We start from the raw sequence: 23405 nt of genomic DNA on the forward strand, positions 1-23405 counted from the left end.
GGCAAAATGCTTAGCAGCGTTCCTTCCAACTCTTTACATTCTGACGTGAGAAATTAGAGCCAGCTCTGCAGGTTACGATGCCATTGAAGATAGAAAACAAGAATGGGAGTACGTGCATATTTCAGGAGTTATTATTCCTTCTTCAGTATCACATACAACCCATTAAGTATTTACGAACACGTTGCTTAAATAACCACCAAACCCAGCTGTTATGTTTCCCTCGGACTGACTCGCAGAGATAACATAACGAGTTATACAATTTAATTATTACATTTATTGTTCAATTACATACAAAGAACGCACTCACCCAATGTTCGTTATGAATAAACAAAAGTCATGTCCGCCATATATATATCAATGACATTTTACTACGACAGTCCCACAAGACAACAACAATGAAACAATGAACTCAGACGAACCACATGACACACGGAACGTCAGACGAATTACATATCTAACAGTCCATATAACACTAGCGATGTAACACAATTAGATACACCAATTTTACATATTAAACACATTCCTGACAACTGATACGTACATATTCATTGTTGGGGCAACGTATTTCGTTTTGCAACCATAATATACTACCAAACATATTAAAGGCTCATAAGCCAATACTGCATCCTACCTGGGTTAGCAGTGCGATTCAGTCACTTTTTAAAGTTATCTCTACAATTTTTCTATAGAAATTAAAGCAACACTGAAAGTTACCAAGTATATCAAAGGCTTTATACACTTGTATATATATTTATATATAAATACATATACATACATACATATGTATATATATATATACATATATAATATATATATGTATGTATATACATACATATATACATACCTCTATATATATATACATATACATATATATATACACATGCATATACTTTTATCTCCCACACAATATAAGAACGGTTTTAAGAACTTAAGAATCATAATTATCATAGTATTGCTGGGTTTTTTTGTGGGGGTGGGGGGGGGGTAATGTTTATCAAAAATGATAACGAGAAAGATTTTGTTAGGAAAAAGAAAAGGAAGGAAATTTATGGTTGTTGACGTTTAAAAGGTTTAAGGATAGGGAAGTATTTCCTGTTAGTCAAATTTGAGCAAGTGAAACGTTGTCACGCTCTCCCGGTTTAAATAAGTTCCCTTCCACTATCTTTCACGGTACACAGTTAAGACCCTTCCCTTTGCCCTCTTTTATAATCCTTTCTATTATAGGCACAAGGCCTGAAATTTAGGGGAGGGAGATATTCGACTACATCGACTCCAGTACACACCAGTTTTACGTCTAATAGCTTGTTCACCGGAAGTTTCCGCTTAGTTCGGGATAAAGTGACGATTTTTCTCTTCCTAGGTTAATCGGAAACGTAGATTGTCGTGCCACTCATAAACCTTCTCGGTAGTTCAATTATTTGGTGTCGTACAGTATTTAGATTTGCTCCCTACGTTCTGCATTCAAATCCTCATTTTTGTGTCTGCTTTTCTTTTCTTTTTTTTTCTTTTTTTTTTTTCTAATATCTCTGACAATAGATGAAATAAATGCTGGATGTACTGAGGATGATACAATCAATTATGACAATTTCTTTGATGGTAGGGAACTTATGTCAATCAATATGATGAAAATGCGGACTGGAAAATGTTTAGTTGGTCTGAGAAGAAAGGACAATATACATAATGATCAGGTACTGATGATAACTAACAGAATACATACATATACATAAATATATATCGTGGTACTCCGTCGATTACGACGATGAAGGTTCCAGTTGGTCCGATAAACGGAACAGCCTGCTCGTGAAATTAACGTGCAAGTGGCTGAGCACTCCACAGACACGTGTACCATTAATGTAGCTCTCGGGGAGATTCAGTGTGACACAGAGTGACAAGACTAGCCCTTTGACAAGTACGACAGAAACAGGAAGAAAGTGTGAGAGAAAGTTGTTCGCCACCCCACCCCACCCTCTTTAGGCGAGCTGGCAGAATCATTAATATGTCGGACTAAATACGTAAAAGCATTTCTTTCTACTCATTACGTTCTGGGTTCAAATTCTGCCGTGGTCAACGTTGATTTTCATCCCTCTAGGGTCGATAAGTACCAAGCTGGAGTCGATGTAATCGACTAGCCCCTCAAAATTGCTGGCCGTGTGCCAGAATTATAAAGAATATTTATTTCTGAAAACGAAGTTCTTACTAGTCACCCGTAGTACGAGATTATTGAATCACAAGAACATAATCAGTCGTTATAATAACAGATGAGATTTTATTCTCTGAAAACCAGACGATCAATATAATAGAAGGGATTTAGCTGTGTCCGGAAATACACTGAAATGCAAAGAGGTTCAGAACCCAATTATGTTTCGCTAAAGCCTTGCAGTGGTCAGCCAAAAATAACGATCAAAATATACAATACAATGAGATCAATGGACAACTCTTTTTCATTTCTCTCTCTCTCTCTCTCTCTCTCTCTCTCTCTCTCTCTCTCTCTCTCTAACACACACACACGCAAACACACACACACACACACACACACACACACACACACACACACACACACACACAAGCTATAAACTCTTTCACCCCTTTCCCATCTCACACTCTCCCTTATTCACCCTCATTCTTTCTCTCTTTATGTGTCTCTTATACAACTCCCTTCCTTTCTCTCAAATACGTTCACGCTTAAGTTAACAAAAGAGATGTTTATTTATTAAGAGAATCGTTTGTTAGGAAAAATGAAATTTGAAGAAAATGAATCCAATAAAAATCGAAACAGGAATTTTGAAATAGAAATCACACACACACTCACACACACACACACACACACACAAATACATACTTTTATTTTAATTGCTGATAGGGGCACGGTATTTCATTATGCAACCATGATATACTGCCAAGTATATTATAGACTTACAAGTCAATATTGTGTCCTACCTGTGTTAGCAGTGCAATTCAAAGGTGACATTTTATACACAAAGGTTCACACATATATTCACATAGTCTATGCATATACTCAATATTACAATAATCAGCTTTTATGATATAAATGTTAGCAGCTCAAAGAGAAACAAAAACCTTGCTCAAGAACACGGTCTTTGCTTTTATGTTTATTTTATATAGTTTTTTTTTAGAGAATACTTTTTTTTTCATTGGGATAAGAAAATTCTTAAATAAATATCTATAATTTCTTAAAAGTATGGCAAGACAGTTGGATTAAGAACAGCAAAAAGAATTTAAATGCAGTCTTTTAAAGATATTTTTTACTGAGCAACAAAGAGCTAATCACAAAATGTAGAATTTTACAAATTTTTTGATTATTTCAATCCAAAAAAAAAAAAATGGCATTTTCCAATTACCATGGCAGTAAGAGTTTAATGATTCCTTACACCTTTGAATGGACAAAGATTCAATTTCCTGAGAGGTTGTTTAGTATAAGGAGCAACATTGCAAAGATTAACAGGATTTATCGTCAAATAAGCATCACTTTAACACATTTTATTAACCTTCTCAAAAGCTAAACAGCACATACCAATGGAAGCTTTTGACATCTTTCTTGAGCAGATAAATTCTTAGTAGATTATTTACCATAATATAATGAGGAATGAGCCTGTTTCCTTTTGATTCTGGTGGAAGGAGATTAAGAAAAGTAACTGAATTGAGATTACAGCAAGTTATAGTATGGAGGGATTATAAATATGTGTGATGATGAAGTCACTGGGGGTAGTCACAAAAGGAAGATGAAGAAGCAATATATATATAGATATATATAAGTAATGGTCTTATACTTATAGCTGTATTATAGGTGAAGGACGGCACAACCACAATCTAACAATAAATGTAGCCTCGTTTGATACCTCGGAGTTTTATTTTTATCTTTTCCCTCTGAGGTAAATTTTGCATTTAGTAACGATATGCCCTGAAGAATTGAAATGAACTTTGGAAATGGAAACAACAAATATGATTTGAACATTGTTACTGTTCTTAGACTATTCCTGAGTTTCACTGGTGGTAAACCCACAAATATAGCTTTAAGTTTAGCTCAAAATGCATTGGTGACATTTTCCGGATTAATCAAATGCTTTTTGTTTTGTTGTAAAACAAAGAATAAGATCAATTCATCTACAGATGGAATTATGGTTTCCCAGTTAGGTCATAACTTGTGAAACAAATTCTAATTGTTCTTCAAATAAGTTACATTTTTTTTCTTGTTTGTTCTCTTATGTTTGTATTCGTATGTGTCTGCGCACATTTTTAGTCCATTCTATATTAGTGAATCTTCCCAAACAACAACATATACACATGTTACTTGTTGGCTACACTCAATTATATTCTTTTATATGTTTCAGCCCTAAGGCTGTGGCCATAAATACAAATATTGAAGTGTGTGAAATTTAAACAGAGTCAACAGTGAAAGAATGAATCTATTAAATGGGTTTTTTTTTTTAGTAATAAAATATAAAATAATGAAAAAATAAGACATTTTAATGCATTCCAGTAGTCTAAGAGAATCATCAAAGGGTTGAAATCCAAAGCTGGAAATGGACCAGTGGAGGAAAAAAACGATTTGTTCATAAATATAAATTTTTGTTTGTTTCATTTCAATGAGTGACATCATGTTTCAGGGATCGTCTGAGAAATGATCTGAAAACAAAAAACAAGACAAAATTAATCATGTAAATAGAAAAGAAGGAAGAATATGACCATGGAAATTGATATCATTGGTTTGACTGTTATTTGAAGGAATATCAAACTCTAAATACTAATTACTCCCATGATTATTCCTTCCTAATTAACTCTTTGGCATTCAAATTACTCTCCCACATGTAACGCTTATTTATTCATAGTGTTTTAAATTAATCATGTATTGTCGCATAGCTTTGAGATTTCAATGACGTAGTTGTCTATTTTTAGAATGGCATTTTAGGGTAGGTGTGAGAGGGTGGATCAGGCCAGTTTGAACATAAAACAGGAAGCACATTTAGATTGGATATGGCCAGTTTAAATACTAACAGATTAAAGTTACACATTATTGCTGAATGTTTTTAAATGTGGGCAAACATGAAGCAGTAAATCTTGAGTGTGCAAGAGAAGGTAACAATCAACCATCCACTTCCAAAGAACAAAGGCCACAGTAGTAGTGGTAGAATTGCAATGAGGAGACACAGTATGTAGCGGTCTGTACTAGATGATTGGTTTCAAGCACATATATAGATAACAGGAAATGTCATTATATCAACAACAGAACTCTATGCCAAGGGGATCAAAATTCTTAAAGACCAGCCCAAGATAAATTGGTTTGACACTATTTACTTTTCTATTACTTCAATTCCATAAAACAAGAGTAATGGTAAATATGATTCCTCAAGCTTACAGTTTAATTAGAACTAACATCATTGTTGACAGAGTAATGTGTATCAACTGCACAACATTCCAGTGAGAAGGAAGGTGAACTTTAATACAAGACACATTCTTAGATGTAGTAATGATCCACATTCCAATTGAAAGCCACACAGGTATATATAAACATACTTCCAGGGGGAAGTTGACATTTTTGCAAATAAAAACTAGTTTCAATACAAAGGCTAAAAACAACAAAATATGAAATTAAATACACATTTGCCAATCTACCACATCTCTCTCTCTCTCCCTCTCTCTCTCTCCCTCTCTCTCTCTCCTCTCTCTCCATATATATATCATCATCATCATCATTTAGCGTCCGTTGTCCATGCTAGTATGGGTTAGATGGTTTAACTATGGCTGGCAAGCTGGAAGGCTGCACCAGACCCCAGTCTGATTTGGTATGGTTTCTACGTCTGGATGCCCTTCCTAATGCCACAACCACTCTAAGAATGTAATGGGTGCTTTTACGTGCCACCAGCATGGGTGTCATTTGCGTGGCACTAGTATCTGCCATGACCATAATTTTATTTGGCTTGGTGGGTCTTCTTCTCAAGCACAACATAATGCCAAAGGTCTGTGTGATTGCCCCTGTGAGGCCCAACACTAGAAAGGAGCTTTTCACATGTCACTGACATCAGCCACTTTGCCTCTGTGAGGCCCAATGCTTGAATGGTGCTTTTTACATACCACCAGCATGAGTGCCAGTTACATGACACCAGCATCGATTACAATTCCACATGGCTTGATGGGTCTTCTGAAGCAGAGTGTATTGCCAAAGGTCTCTCAATCACTAGTCATTGCCTCTGTGAGACTCAAAGTTTGAAGGTCATGCTTCACTACCTTGTTCCATATCTTCCTGTTTCTACCTCTACTACAGTTTCCCTCCACACTTAGAGATCAGCACGTTTTTACACAGATGTCCTCGTCCATATGCACCACATAATCATACAAGTGCAGTCATCTCTCTTGCACACCACATCTGATGCCTCTTATGTCTAACTTTTCTCTCAACATGCTTACACTCTGTCAAACATGCACACTGACATTGCACATCCAGCGAAGCATACTGGCTTCATTTCTTTCAAGCCTATACATGTCCTGTCATAGCCCATGTTTCACTGCCATGCAGCATAGCTGTTTGCACACAGGCATCATGCAATCTGCCTTTCACTCTGAGTGAGAGGCCCTTTGTTGCCAGCAGAGGTAGGAGCTCTCTGAACTTTGCCCAGCCTAATCTTATTCTCACAGCTACACTCTCAGCTATATATATATATATGTTTGTATATATATATATATATATATATATATATATATATATATATATATATATATATATATATACATACACAAGATAAGGGATAAATAATGATCGTTACATATTGTTTATAGTAAAAAAAGATATGTAATGACCATTATTTATGCCTTGTTTTGTATATTGCTATGTAAGAACCAGTATAACTGGAGCACAACCACAGATTTACAATGTAGAACTGTAACCTCAGACCCTGTCTCAAGAATCACTCCTGGAAATGTGGTATTGTGGATCAAGAATCCGTCCCCAATTAAAAGTTCTACTGCAACATTTTGAAGTGTTTGAGAGAGAACATTTGGTGAAAGTGTCCAGATCTGTGGAGCACAAGGAATTGGATTTTTCACAGAGTTCTCACTAGTGAGTTTCTCACCAAAGGACAACACGGTATCAGTTTCACACCTGCACTATTCACCAGATTTAGCACCTGCAGACTTCTGTCTCTTTCCCAAGATGAAAACGCAGCTCAAAGGTCATCATTTTAACACTGTTGTCAAGATCCAGAGTGAATTGCAGAAGGTCCACATTGCTTATGGAAAATGACTTCCAGGCTGGATTCCAACAGAGGCAGGAATGCTGGGACTGGTGTATTACTGCACAAAATGACTATTTCGAAGATGATGATGATGTGAAAACTTGGGGGAATAAGTTATTTTTTGTTATTAACTATAACTAGCCTAGGAACCTTTTGGTACCACCTTGTATAATATCATTATCATACTTACTAATATAAATATATGTTTGCATGTCTAAGTCTGTGTTTGTGCGTAATTATATTTGTAAACACATGTGTATGTATATTTATGTATATATAAATACACACATATATAATTATAAAAATATTTAATGTATTCTTTTCACACACCTGTCTATTCTGGTGTTTGCTCCAGTGTCATTTACATCACTCAGGAGATGTATATGAGCATTATTGTGTGCATAAAGCATTGCTTGTCTGTGATATGAACATTACTCCAATTATTACGAATTGCTTTATCAAGCCACCACCCATTATTCCTCGTTTCCTACTTGCTAATTGCTATTCATTCTTGTCATTATATCCACTTATCTGCTTGTGTTATCGCCTACAGCCATACTTATAAACAAGCATATGTTTCATGCACACAATAGTACTCAAAGGGTAACATGACCTTCTCAATGTGTCATGACCTTTCCAGATGTCATGACCTTCTAAGTGTATTACGACCTCTTTAATATGCTATGGTCTTCCTACTCTGTTAGGACCTTCTTAATATATAATGACCTCTTAGTATATTACCTCCCCACTGTATTATGACCTTCAAAGAATATTACATTACATTTCCTAGTCAAATTGTCATCATCATCATCATCCAGTGTTTTAAATCTGGATTTTGTCCCTGTTAACAGGGGTAGTTGGATCTAACTCAGTGCCATAGTTTCTGTCTACCAAATCCACTCACAAGGTTTTGGTCAGCCCAAGGCTATAGTAGAAGGCACTGAACCCAGAATCATGTAGTTGGGCAGCAAACTTAATACATTCTTTACAGAATGTCCGTTTAGTATCTTGCATGAAATTTTAAAATGAAATCCAAATGATTTTTTCCAAACACACAGATACATATTCTACAAAGGAAAATGAAAAAGGGACTAAAATGCCTATCACTCACCATTCTTTGTTGTTGTTGTTGTTGTTGGTATTATTGAACAAGCATCTGATGTTATAAATTACTTGCAGGATGATTACCAAGACTCAAAGATATTGACCCAGCAGTTGCCAAAGAATGTGGACGGTTTCGGTTAATAATACGATCACGGGTTTTAGCAGCGGCACTATCAGAATCTGGAAGATAAAGCATAATTGTAATGGGTTATTCTTCATTCCTCACATTCATAAATCTGTTTTAGAATTAAGGATTGATGGTAAAACATCAAACACATACCTCCATCATCTTCATCATCTGCTACAGAACCCTTCTTTTGTTTATTCAACATTTCTGTGGCATGTAAGCTTTTTCTCTTCAGTCGATGTTGTTTCTGAGTCGATAAATTACACGACGTGCTGTCAATAAGGATGTAAAAGGAAACAATATAATTTCCTGGTCACTTAGCTGAAGGTTTACACTTTAAACATGAATGACATGAATGTTATAATGATCATGCTGTTCGCAATTGTGATGTTACTGAAATAAAATACCTTCAGCTATTAAAATAACATTGGAAACTCAATTATTATTAACTTCACTTATTAGTTTCATGGAGAGGAAATGACATTAAATGTAAGATGTGATATACCAGATTACATATATATTATTGCTAGTGAGATATGGTATGTCAAATGTCTTGTTGGCAGTAAGATACGATATCTAAAGTGTTCTTCTTCTGTATGATGTCACATCTTATCTTCTTTGCCCACTTATTCCTGAAAGAGTCATGAGGGTTGAGTCCTCAAGCATGCCTTCCACAGGATCTTGTCAGAAGAGTCTGTCTCCAATTGATCCACCTGGATTCCCAAGCATGACCAACTGAACTCATGAATGTTATCCAACCCTCTGGCTCATAATCTACCCCTGGATCTCCTTCTGGTTGACTTTGCTGGTAAAACCTGTCCAGCGATTCTTCCCTGAGATATTCTTACCATATGACCTCAGTGTGGAGATGCATGGCATGGTGGTTAGGGTGTTGGACTCATGATCATAAGATTGTGGTTTTGATTCCTGGACTGGGCAACAGATTATGTTCTTGAGCAAAACACCTTAATTTCACATTGCTCCAATACTCTCAACTGGCAAAAATTCCGCCGAGGTCGACATCGCCTTTTATCCTTTTGGGGGTCAGTAAAGTATATTGTTAGAAGAAAGATGTTAAATATGAAATATACTGCTAGTTGAAAAGATATAATATGAAAGATGTATTGCTAGTCGTCAAAAGTGCTATTATAATGTTTATTGTCAACAGTAAAGTGTGATATTTAAGATATATTGTTGACTGTATAATATGATATGCTGTATAATATAAAATTACTGGTTGATATATATATGTACAATATATTGCTGACTGTAAGATGAGATATGCAAGTTGTATTATTAATTTTATTATGTATTGTAAGCTGTATAATGTAAAATATCAGATGACTGATTTCTATATGATGTCTATAAAAAAAAAGAAATGACAACATGTGAAATATGAAATGTAGAATAATTGTGTTGGACAACATGAGATGTATGGTGGATGACAACACAATATCACAAATACAAGTCCACTAAATACTCCACCTCTCTGCAGTTGCTGACCCTGTAAAATAACACAGAAGGACCCCACATTAAAATACTCATTGCCAATCAAGAACAGGACAGCTAGTGAAGATAAACATTCAAGACCATTTCTGAAGGAAGTCCATCTGATTAATGTGCAAAACATCACTCATCACCTCATTACAACCAACAGCTGTATTCTACAACTCTGTACTGTTACTAGAATTCTTGTTTCCCTCTCTGGCCTTGGACTAAATAATAATAATAAATGTTGGAAGCATAATTACATAAAATATGTGAGAAACCTGATGATATAACATGATATCGATAACAAGATATGAGAAGTGGGCCAAGTTAGGAGATTAAATGTGAAATATAAGATGGGCATTGTGTAACACCAGGGATCAGCTGACTTCTTAGATCATCGATCCCCACGCCACCCCATTTTGCAAATTTCTAAAATAAAATTAAAATGTATAATTAATAAAATATTTCTTTTTTCAAAATCAATTTCTTCACTCTTCTGTGTCATTACCACTTTTCAATAAGAAATATTCAAAGAGATTTAATGTAAACAACAAAACTGATAAAGATCAATAGAAATTCAGTCATATTGTATTGATATATTCGAACTATGAACCCCTTAGCTAGCCACATAGAACCTCATGGGTCAATATTCACCATCCTGCTGACTCCTGTGTTACATGAACAATGAGGTTACAAAAAAACAGAAAAACTGAGGTACAGTTTAACTCTTTAGCCTCAAGATTACTCTATCACATTTAATCCTTATTTATTCACATTGCTAGGAATTAACCATGCATTATCCTAGAGCTTTGAGGTTTCAATGATATGATTGTAGATATTTAGAATGAGATTGTTGGGTAGCTGTGAGACACTGGATTTGGCCAGTTTGAATATAAAACAAGTAGAATATTTGGGTAAGGTACAGCCAGCTTAAATGCTAAAGAGTTAAAACAAAGATATGAATACCTGTGGGATAATTCTATGGGAGAAGAAGTCTCATCCTCCACAGAACAGGAATTCCTTTTTTCTGGTGGTTCTTCAAGAATTGGTTCTTTGAATGCCTTCAGTTGTCCATTGCAGTCAAACCTTTTAAAGAGATATGAAATGCAAAATGTAATAACACATTGTTACCAATAATATCTAAAAGATATTTGTAATTAGTACCATTAAAACATAATTCTAGAATATGTGGTTGATATTGGGTTAGAGAGGAATAATAGTTTACAGGTAGATGTCCAAATAAGTTATTCTTTAAATGGGAGTATATATAACTGCATGATATATGTGTGTGTATATGTATATATGTACATGTATTTATGTACATTATATACTTCTGTTTTCTTTTTCGTTTCCCAGTTTTCCAATGTTCCACCTTTTATACCTACTTCCTTCTCACCTTTTTTTTTTCCCCTCATCCCATTGTCCTGTTTTTAGCTTGAAAATGGTTTGTGATTCTATTAAAGTGAATAAAGCCAGGAACCACAGAAAATGCAAAATTTTAGCAGTAAAACATCACCTCACCAACAATAATAGAATATTATGTTCACTAAGAAAGTTGGATTGAATAAAGGTAATTGAAACTATATTCAGAAATTTTCAGGTCAGAAAAGTTTATATTTTAACTTTGAAAACAAAGGTGAATCACTTTCAAATGAACTCTGAAGAAATTGGTAACTTACCAGGATCTGTGAGAATCTTGGGGTACAATATTGTGATAGTCTTTTGTTTCGCATTTTAATCTTTCTGAAACTTTCATTTTATTCTGGAACAAAAATAAAAGAAGATAAACATCAAGAGATTGAGAAAGAAAGAAAGAAAGAAAGTATGTGTGTATGTGTGAAAGGGGTGGACAGGGAGAGAGAGAGAAAGAGAGAGGGGGAGAAACTAAAGTAACTGTGGTTAATGTATGAATGTCAGGCTCACAATCTTGAGGTGGTGAGTTCAATTCCCAGACCAGGCTGTGTAATGTGTTCTTGAGCAAGACCCTTTATTTCATGTTGCTCCAGTTCACTCGGTTGCAGAAATGAGTTGTAATGTCACTGGTGCCAAGCTGTATCAGTCTTTGCCTTTCTCTTGGATAACAATGGCGGTGTGGAGAGGGTCTTCCATAAACAACCTTGCCCAGACTTGTGCCTCAGAGGATAACTTCCTAGGTGCAATCCTGCAAGCCTGAGATCACATGCTTTTTATTCTGGCTCCACCTGAAAGCAACGTCCTCACCTCCAGACCACACCCAGTTTCTCAGATGCCATTAATAACAAAATTTTAAAGTTTCTCCTGGTTTAGCATGGCACCGGGTACTAACAAATCCCGGCTCAACTCCCACTGAATTACTTCCAAGCAAAAGTTTAAACTGATTATAATATAAGCATTTGTGCATGTGTGTGTGTGTGTGTGTATGTGTGTATGTGTGTGTTTGTGTGTGTGTGTGTGTTTGTGTATGTGTTTGTTTGTTTGTGTGTTTGTGTGTTTGTGTATTTGTATGTGTTTGTGTGTGTGTGTGTGCTTGTGTGTTTGTGTATTTGTATGTGTTTGTGTGTGTGTGTGTGCTTGTGTGTGTGTTTGTATGTGTGTGTGTGTGTATGTGTGTGTGTGTGTGTATACACACCATTTACACCCCCCTGACCACCCCCACTCTCTTTTTTCTCTGTTGATTTCATTCACTGGATTTTACTTCATGTTTTAAGGATTAATTAAAAAAAACAAGTTGACACAGCAATATTTACCTGTCTCCTGACCATTTTCACATAGGCTGTTGTGTCTGGAATCATTATTTCTATAAGCAGCTTCACACCATACACAATGTGCTGCCAAAATATAAGTTTCTCTCCATTAAAGCAAATATGAAGGACAAAATATATATATTACAAACACATGAATCTATTTGTAAATATCAGGTTTTAGAAGCAGACATAGCTTAGATAGATATAACCAGTTAGCAGAAGATGAATATAAAGATTTCTTTGAAGGATTTCTCTAGCAAAATATTGTTTTCTACTCTAGGCACAAATGCCAAAATTTTTGGGGCGTGGCCCAGTTGATTAGATTGACCCCAGTATGCAACTGGTACTTAATTTATCGACCTTGAAAGGATGAAAAGCAAAGTCAACCGTGGCTGGAATTTGAACTCAGAACATACAGACAGACAAAATACCACTAAGCATTTCACCCTACATGCTAACGTTTCTGCCAGCTCACCACCTTTCTCTAGCTAATTATTCACCAGCCGACTGTGCTAATTTTGAGCTTAAGTAAATAAAACAAGAAACAAGCAAACAAATGTATACAAAACTGTATAAAAACATATGAAATAAACGATGTAGACTTTTTATTCTTATATAATATGAGTGACACAAAGAAATTGTTTCATGTCAACTGAGAAAGTTTCACAAACTGTTTGTTTGTTATTCAAAATGTACAGTCCGCATATATAGATTGACTATAAATTTAGTGTCTGCCTATACATACTGTGTCTAGCTATACTTACAGTGTCTACGTATGCATACAACACCAAGCTATACAGTATCTATTTATACAGACTGTGCCAAGCTTAACATAGTGTTTGACCATACAGTATCTAGTGGTATACAAAGTGCCAAACTATACTGTATAGGAAAATCTAATATTTTCCTATCCTTCCTTAATACCAGTTCCCATATGCTACTCATATCTGTACTCGGTCTGCTTAGGAGGTTGTTGTGCCCTAGCATATGTGCTGCTTCTTTTAGTTTTCGTATTTTCCAGTGGTGTTCTCTGTCTATTATTTTAACTTCATCCCTCAGGGGCAGGTGGTCTCCATTTTTCCATACATGATCAGCTGTACCCGATTTATCAATATCTCCCCGTGTCACAGCTTTGCGATGTTCCTCTACCCTTATTTTGAGGGGGCGACATGTTTCGCCTTTGTATTACCTACCACAGCTGCATGGGATGGAGTACACGCAGTTCTTAGTCATATTCTCTTCTACTGGTTGTTTTACTCGAAGGAGATATTTGCGAAGTGTTGTATCACTTTTGAATACTGTCCTGATGTCATATGGGCCGCATATCTTTTGTATCTTTTCGGAGAGGCCTTTCACATAGGGTAGACAGACTGTGGACAGTTTATCAGTTTCATCCTCTCTTTTCTTCCTAATTGGAGTGGATAGTATGTTTTTGGGGTAGTTGTTGCTTAATAGATTGTTACTGAGCTTGATCATTTCTTCATGGGGTGTATCACGATCGCTACTTATATTCATTGCTCGATGTTTTAGGCACTGAGCAATTCCTCTCTTTACACTGTATGGATGGTGGGAGTTGCAGCTGAGGTATCGTCCAGTGAATAATAACAACAAAAACAACTTTGAAAAATACCTTAGGAATGAAAACCCAGGTTCGAAATTTCCCCAAGATGAAGGCTGGAAGGTATATCAGCTGAAACGTTGTGTTAACAACAAACAAGATGAGGACAAAGATCCGTCAATTGTAAATAATGTAAATAATTATTTTACTAAGTTTTTCATTCTTTACAAAATTAATTGAAATAAATGCAGTGTATTTCAACAGAAATATGGTAACTAAAGGGTTAAAACAGGAAGTTGCTATTATAGAACCAGGGGTAGTCTCGGGCTGGTTGGTATGAAAGTATAACCAATCAATTGGAAACAAAAAAATAAATAAATAAATAACGGTTTTTACCTCAAATCCGATGACAACCCAGAGCCGTTTAGAGAGACTAAATGTCTCAGACCAATGGGATGTGAAGGCAATAAGGAATGCGTTACTTATAACACCAACAGTATTGATAAATCTAAGAATTGGGTACCACATACCTGAAGAACAAATGACAATTGTTAGCTTTTATCAGCATTTCATTGACAAACTTCATCATCAATTTTATAAAAGTTCATGTTTTTCTTGTTGGTGGTGTCTGAGTTTTTATAGCACCACCAGATACACCTCTTGTGTTCCTGAGACTTATGCAAAATTGTGTTTTTTAAGGAAGTAGGAAGATACTTATCATCATCATCATCATCATCATCATCGTTTAACATCCGCTTTCCATGCTGGCATGGGTTGGACGATTTGACTGAGGACTGGTGAACCAGATGGCTACACCAGACTTTAATTTGATTTGGCAGAGTTTCTACAGCTGGATGCCTTTCCTAATGCCAACCACTCCGAGAGTGTAGTGGGTGCTTTTACGTGCCACTGGCACGAAGGCCAGTCAGGCGGTACTGGCAATGGCCACGCTCAAAATAGCAAAGCATAACAGTGATCTAGTGCAGAGATGTCCAATTCATTTTGCTTTGCAAGTTGGAATGAAGCATAAACAGCACGTTGCAGGCCAGACAGGGGCAATTTTTCCTAAAACCTCTTTTCTTAATGTAAGCCAAAATAAACGGATAAAGGGGTCAGTATATATAATAACAACAATAAAGAAAGGAAATGCATGAGGTGTTGACAAGTTTTGTGTTTCAGAGATGAGTGGAGAAAACTTCACCCACATATTTAGGATATTTACTATGTTCTTTCAGTAAGATCTTTTGACATTAAATTCTATGAAATTTTAGTTGAGAAAACATTTTGTTAATATTTTTCATATTCTGTGGATGCTCCAATAAATGTGAACAATCTCATTCCATCAATAAATGTGAAGTCTTGTAAGAAAATGCCATTGTATAACATTCTCCTAAAGTGTCACAATCTAATACAATCTTGAAGTCTGTGATTTGAGAAAGAAAGGAAAATACAAGGCTGTGATGATCAACCCTTTACCAAGAAAATTAATGATGTGAACAAACTGCAGTGGCTGGGATTGAAAAACAGGCTGCTATATAAGGAATAGTAAATATTGATTCAATGAAATTGTTAATTGCAGGGCAGTAGTGACATCTGGTGGTTAGTATGTTCAAACATTTAGATTAAGATAGTGGCGATGTGAGAAAGTTGTGAGATAAGGACAAGTTTCTGTTGGAGTTGGCAGACTTGAAACGTTTAGATAGTCAGGAATGTTGGCAACACTTGGCAGTTAGACACCATACACCTTCCCTTATCTCTATCCCTGTCACCACACACTCTCCACCAAATGGTCACAGTTCACTGGAGTTGATCCACATTCACTGTCACACTTCACCTTTCAAATGGTTTGCTTTAATAGATTTCAGTGGAGCATGGAAAATACAGATAAACTGAATAGGTGGAGCTATAGGTATTGAGACAGTGTTGGGGTAGGGGTTTAGGTTTAGAGAAAAGTGTTGAGATAGAGACAAGGACACGGAGAGGGAGAGAGTAAAAGCAACTGAGAGCGAGAGGAGAGGGAGAGAGAGAGAGAAAGGGTGACAGGAAGAGAAAAAGAGAAAAGGTGAAAATAAAATGCAGATAAAGAAGGAAATGAGAAAAAGTAAAGGATAAAAAGTGTAGAAAAAGAAGGAAAGGTTGTGAAAGTGAAACCCCAATATCTACACAGGATCTGATAATGAAGGACTAACATACTGAATAAATTATTGGGGAGTAAACAGAATAAATCTGTCAATGCTTCACCGGATAATTTTTGATTGATCTGGAAGAAGGGACCGGAAGATTAAAAGACTCTTAAGAAAATCAGTTGAATCCCAATTGATAGTGAAATTTTTATTCTCCTGCTGCCCACCCTTGGCATTGATAAGACACTGTATCATCAAAGTGGCAAACAATGTGTACCCTTGAGATTGGGTGGTGTAAGTGTGGTGCTGGGTGGCACTGGGACGGTGTTGGGTGTTAGATGGCTTGAGTGCTGGGTAGTATGGGGTGTTGGATAAGAGATGGGTGGTGTTGGCTAGGGTGGGTGATGGTGTATTCTATAGAGTAACTATAAGGATGATTGGGGGTATGTGGTTTAGTGGTTAGGGTATTCAGCTCATGATCGTAAGGTTATGGGTTCAATTCCCAGCAATCCATTGTGTCCTTGAGCAAGACACTTTATTTCATGTTGCTCCAGTCCACTCAGCTAGCATGGATGAGTAGTAGCTGTAATTCAATGGGCCATTCTGTATCAAAATAATCTTCCTGTGAACTCTGTTACTTTTTATATATATGCACGCTAATACACAACCTATGTTGAACTCCTCGTTCGTATCATCATTGAACATAAGGCTTAACTATAAAGAAAGAAAGATAGAAAGAAAGAAAGAAAGAAAGAAAGAAATAAAGAGATGATAGCACACCTTCAAGGTACAGGTTGAATGTAATAGAAAAAACAGGGACGGAAGAACAAAAAGGGTGAGTTGGTAAGTTAGGAGGGTGGCATAAAATTTCTAAAATGTCTTTAACAATTCTAGCAACTTGATATGAATGTAAGATGATAAAACTTTGGAACTACTTACCAATATCCTGAGATATGAATGCTAAAGGTCTTCTATAAGTCCATAATAATCGGTTTGCATCAACTCTCACATCGATGAAGTTAGTTATGAGAGCAATTAATGGTGCCAAAGGAAACGATGCCGCAAACAGCTAGAAATATATTTTGAGATATACAGCAAATATAGAATAATATATAATACAGGGACAGGAGCGGCTGTGTGGCAAGTAGCTTGCTTACCAACCACATGGTCACAGGTTCAGTCCTACTGTGTGGCACCTTGGGCAAGTTTCTTCTACTATAACCTCGGGCTGACCAAAGCCTTGTGAGAGGATTTGGTAGATGGAAACTGAAAGAAGCCCATCGTATGTATGTATATATGTATGTGTACATGTTTGTATGTCTGTGTTTTTCCCCACAACATCGCTTGACTACTGATGCTGGTGTGATTACGTCCCCGTAACTTAGCAGTTCAGCAAAAGACACCGATACAATAAATACTGGGCTTACAAAAGAATAAGTCCTGGGGTCGATTTGCTCGACTAAAGGCAGTGCTCCAGCATGGTCGCAGTCAAATGACTGAAACAAGTAAAAGAATAAAAGAATAATACATCATTTATAAAAAGATGTTATAAAATACTTCATGATTTCTTGAAGATTTTAGCAACTTCATTTGATATTCCTGATGTATATATGTGTGTAAGATTCACACAGTCTCTCATTGTCATTTAAATCTGTTTTCCATCCTGGCATGGCTGAATGGTTTGATAAGAGCTGGAAAGTTAGAGGCCTGCGTCAAGAGGACTGTCTGTTTTGGCATGGTTTTTACAGCAGGATGCCTTTCTTAATGCCAACCACTTTAGACAATGGACTGGATGCTTTTTACATGGCACCAGTACCAGTGAGGCCTGAGTCAGCTAGTTTCTGCTCACAAGACATTGGTTCACATAACTTAATGGCTAATGGCAGAAGGTATTTTCCCAAAAAACTGTGGCAGGGTATCCAACCAGGAACTTTGTGGTTACTATGGGGACTCGTTGAGCACACAGTCAAGCTTGCACTAATTTATACATAAATATTTACCTTACATTTATGCTGTATGTTGTTACCTTTGGATGTTTATGACTTGTCTAAAGCTTGTATTTGTGTGCTGATTCAAATACGTCTAATTCATATTTGAATATTATAACCCATGCTAGCATGGAAGGCGGACGTTAAACGATGATGATATATATATATCTTTATCTATATATATATCTGTATGTGTGTATATATATATATATATATATATATATATATATATATATATATGTATGTATATACACACATACATACATACATACATACATGCATACATACATATAAATACAGAATTTTTAAGTGCTTTTTTTATTGAAGAAACTCGCCAATAAAATCAATTTTTGGGACAATGCAGTCCATATGTGTGGGGTAGGTGGGAGTGAAATCAGACTGAATGGATGAGACTGAGTGGGGTGGAGAGGAGAAAGTTCTCTTTGCTACCCTCAAAACTGGTTATGAGTGAGGGTGGATCAGGTGGGGCTACTCAAGCTGTGTTTTCTTTCCTTTCCTTCTGTGGGGTGTGGAGTAGTGTGGTAGTAGTCGTGTTGTTGTTTGTGATGTAGCTGTTGTTGTTGGTAGTGGTAGTGGTTTTTGGTTGTGCGGATGTATTGGTTAAAGTAGTATGTTTGTAGTTCCAACAGTGGTGGTAGTGGTGATGGTGGAGTGAATTGTGGTGATGTTGTTGTTGCTGTAGCTGTTGTTGTTGTAGGTGGTGGTGGTGGTGGGCGGTGCTGTTTCTATTTATTGTTGTTTGTGGTGGTGGGGGGTGATGCTGTTGCTATTTGGTGTTGCTGCTGTTGTTGTTGTTGTTGTTGTTGTTGTTGGTGGTGGTGGTGGTGGTGGTGGTGGTGGTGGTATTGATGTTGTTATTTGTGGTAGTGGTGGTGCTGCTGCTATTGCTGATGGTGGTGGTGGTGGTGCTGGTGGTATTGGTATGGCAGATAAATTCATTTATTTATTTCCAATCATATTTGAATAAAGACATAAAATATTTTCAACAAAGCATTTTTTTATTGTAGGTTTTTTTTTTCCCCTTTGTTTTTGTAGCTTTATTCTTCCTCTACAACTTTCTTTTATCATTTTTTAAATTTCAATAAATTTTTACCTCTTTCCACACAAATGACAACAGAACGCCAAATAGAGAAGGAAAACATTTGCTTTCAATCAAGGTTCCAAAGCAACCAAAACCACTCAAAGCATTTATGAGAATCCAGTATGTGCAGAATGAAACCATTTCAAATGAATGGTAAACGGAACATTTTACCAATATGCTACTAGGCCGACTGGAGTTTCACTGTGTGGAAGTGGTCAGGACATTCTTACAGCAGAGTTGATATCAAAGGATTTGACCCTTAAAGACAAATTCTGATATGGTATCCCTAATGTAACTTTTAGGTAATTTATTGATAACTTGTAGATATCAGAGAGATAAGCGAACATCTTTGCAAATGTTATCGTGGGAGGGGAAGAAAGCAAGAGCCACAGAGAGAGGGAACATGAGAGAGAGAGAGGGAACATGAGAGAGAGAGAGGGAAAGAGGGTGCATGAGAGAGTTTAAACTATTTATTGTAGGAAACTCTGTGTGTGTGTGTGTATGCATGTGAAAGTCATGTATTTGAAAGGATGGGAAAAGAAGCATAAAGTTAGAAATATTAAAGATTCCATGTAAATACTTGCACATACATACTCCTTAAAATGCTATTATCTCTCTCTCTCCCTCTCTATCTATCTATCTATCTGTGTATATATGTGTGTGCATGTGTGTGTGTGTGTGTGTGTGTGTGTGTGTGTGTGTGTGTGTGTGTGTGTGTTTGAGTGTGAAGTAAATTCTTTAAAATATATATCATCATCATCATTTAGTGCTTGCTTTCCATGCTGGCATGGGTTAGATAGTTTGGTTGAAAGCTGGAGAGCTGTACCAGGTTCCAATCTGATTTGGCATGGTTTCTATGGCTGGACGCCCTTCCTAACACCAACCATTCCAAGAGAGTAAGGGGTGCCTTTTACATATATATACACACACACACACACACACATATATATATATATAATATAAAACATATAGTATAATTATAGACAGGGTAAATTTTAGCAATTTCTCATCAGACTGAAAAAAAATGATGGACAATCTTAATCGATTTTTGAACTTTATTGGGTTTTCATCAGAGGCATCTACATCATTCTGACAGCCTCCAGAGAAACAAGTAGCCAAACTGATTATATACTCAACAAATGCAGAAGTTACTCTATGAAGGAGTCCCTAATTTGCATACCAAAAGTGTTTAGCACTTTATAAATACTAGCGGCCTGTCTATGGGGATCTTAGTCCACACAGTATCAAGGTATGATATAATAAATATGTATGCGATGGGCTTCTTTCAGTTTCCATCTACCTGAAGCTATAGTAGAAGAGAGACTTGCCCAAGGTGTCATGTAGTGGCACTGAACCTGGAATAAAAAGAGTACACTGTTCCCTTGAAAAAGGACCCTGTCCAAAACCTTGGATTTTTTACTCCCCATGACAGACCGACACCAACATATTTTGTCTTGCAAGCTGATGATTCTATTTGTACACTACTTAAATATTACAACCACAACAGTGACAATTACTCACCATTAAATATCCATATTGAATCGTTTTCTCAGTGAATTCCTCTAATGTAAAATCTCCAAGAACAGGTTTCCGTTCTTCATCTTGAATCCATGTCTCCAACGCAGCTTTTTTGTTTTCCCCTTCAGTAGTGACACCATCATCAATATTGTTGACTTTTGAATCAAAATTACCCTTTACATGTATTCGGCGCCATATCTTTATTACTTGCCTGAAAAAAAAAAAAAGAAAGAAAATATATTTCAGATGTTTTACAATAAAATTTGGTGCCTATTTGGTACTTATTTCATGCTGGTGCCACATGTAAAGCACCCCAGTACATTGTATAAAGTGGTTGGCATTAGGAAGGGCATCCAGCCATAGAAACCATGCCAGAACAGGTGACTGGAACCTGGTGCAGCCCGCTGGCTTGCCAGCTCCTGTCAAACCGTCCAACCCATGCCAGCATGGGAAATGGATGTTAAATGATGATGATGATGATGATGATGATGATGATGATGATGATGATGATGGTGGTGGTGGTGGTGATAATGATGAGCCAATGTTGTAATAAACTCAACAGACATTATTTATCACATAACAACATCCACAACAACAACAACAATACATTCCTAGCTACACTTAGCCTGCGAAATAGGTTTTTAGTAAGATCTACTTACGGTATGATGACATCCTTCAGGAATTTAGGAAATGGTTTGGTCAGCATTAGTATCATCACCTGAATGGACAGCTGAGACATACAGCTGCCCTCGCACTTGTCTTGATAACTTGCACCCATTCCCATGATGCCATGCTCTAAAAATCTCTATAAAGAAAAGAAATGTAAAATAACAAATAATAAAGTAAGAAACTGAAAAATGTTACAAGAACACATTTTAAAAGGGTTAAAAAATTTAAAAAAAAAGAAAATAATAATTTCAGTTTGTCTTGTGAATGACTTGACCAAATTTTGTAGCTCCCTTTGTAGGGTGTTTTATGTCCTGCAGTGTCAATAGTCCCCAAATACATATCAGAGTGTATACCCTGGTTTTTAGAATAGGTCTACCATATTCCTGCATGTTGTACAAAGCAACTAAAAGGATTTGTCTTTGGAAGGGCCTTAAAAAGCCCTGTTTAACCAATGCTAGAATGGAAAACCAATTGTAAACAAAGAAAGGGATGATGATGGTGGTGGTGGTGGTGGTGGTGGTGGTCCCCAGACCAACTAATACATTGTAATTAGAAAGTGGTAGACAGAAATTGTGAGAAAGCCTGTTCTATATGATGTATGTGTGTGTGTGTGTGTTTTTGTGTTTGTGTTATGCTTGTCCCCCAGCTATGCTTGACACTCAGTGTTGGTTTGTTTATATCCTCATAACTTGACAGTTCAGCAAAAGAGACTGATAGAATAAGTATCAGAGTTAAAAATAAGTACTGGGGGTTAATTTTTTTTAATTATAACCCTTCAAGATGGTGCCCCAGCATGGCCACAGCCCAATGACTGAAACACATAAAAAGACATTGTAGATCAACATTAGACGAATATTGAACTTCAGCCAGACACGTCTTACAACTGTTTCTTGACACTGGATCATGTGCTAAATTCAAGGCAAAGGTCAAGGTCAATGACCTAGAGGTCACATGTTTCTATAAAAACAACAGTGATGACCAATTTCGGTTTTCTCTAGGAAGTGACATAAGCTCTTTACCAATTCAGTCTATGTTAAGATTTAGATTCTAGATTCTAGGTTTGGTGGTGCAAACAGGAAAACGGAACTCAAAATATGAGTAAATATAGGTTTTTTTTATTAATAATCAGCAGAATTGACAGAGTGACTCAAGAGCTGAGAGTTTCAGGCATTGGCACTTACCAATTACAAGAAACTCTTGGCCTTTCTTCTGCCAATTCTGGATTGTATCTATTTCACTTTATTTCCATTATTGATATCGTTAGGAACAGCATGAATCTCATGAAATCATGTCTTTTCAGTTTTGTAAACTTGAGTCTTTTTACTTAGTAAGAAAATCAGTTCTAGCTTCCTTCATATTGACTTTCTTTTCATTTTTATTTTCATTTTACAGGCCCTTATTGGATAAAAAATAAAATTAACCTTGGCAGGATTTGAATGGAAAGTGTACAAATACTACAAGGTATGTGTTCAATGATAAAACAATTCTGCCAAATGATAACCTAATGAATTGATAAATTAAAGTATGAGTCAGTTACTCTCTCTTTCTCTCTCTCGCTCTCACACACACACACACACACACACACACAAAATCAGCACAAGATCAGCTGATATTTGCCTGGATATTGTCACTTAAACAAGGATAAGAGACCAGCTAGCCCCAAACCTGGATAAAAGAGAAACGTTAGATGATGTATTTTCCAACATGCAAGTTCAATTTTTCAGACCAACATTTAATTTGCTGCCAAAACAGAAG

The 23405-nt window shown here is 36.4% G+C and overlaps 1 protein-coding gene across 4 annotated transcripts in view; it reads right to left on the bottom strand.

Moving 5' to 3' along the window:
- Positions 1-2242: 2242 nt before the first annotated feature.
- The window catches only part of LOC106867556 (anoctamin-7), an 88376-nt gene continuing 67213 nt past the window's right edge, over positions 2243-23405 (bottom strand). For all 4 annotated transcript variants that reach the window (XM_089361806.1, XM_089361805.1, XM_089361804.1 and 1 more), the window contains 10 exons: positions 21641-21786; positions 20985-21192; positions 17313-17442; positions 14647-14780; positions 12696-12776; positions 11649-11731; positions 10936-11055; positions 8632-8750; positions 8359-8531; positions 2243-4644 (listed from right to left, as the gene is read on the bottom strand). In XM_089361806.1, coding sequence (XP_089217932.1) covers positions 8410-8531; positions 8632-8750; positions 10936-11055; positions 11649-11731; positions 12696-12776; positions 14647-14780; positions 17313-17442; positions 20985-21192; positions 21641-21786 — 1143 coding nt within the window. In that variant the 3' untranslated portion in view covers positions 2243-4644; positions 8359-8409. The remainder of the gene's footprint in view (positions 4645-8358; positions 8532-8631; positions 8751-10935; positions 11056-11648; positions 11732-12695; positions 12777-14646; positions 14781-17312; positions 17443-20984; positions 21193-21640; positions 21787-23405) is intronic.

The sequence above is a fragment of the Octopus bimaculoides genome, chromosome 13, assembly GCF_046866305.1.
Source record: "Octopus bimaculoides isolate indiv1 chromosome 13, ASM4686630v1, whole genome shotgun sequence".
Taxonomy (NCBI): Eukaryota; Metazoa; Mollusca; class Cephalopoda; order Octopoda; family Octopodidae; genus Octopus; species Octopus bimaculoides.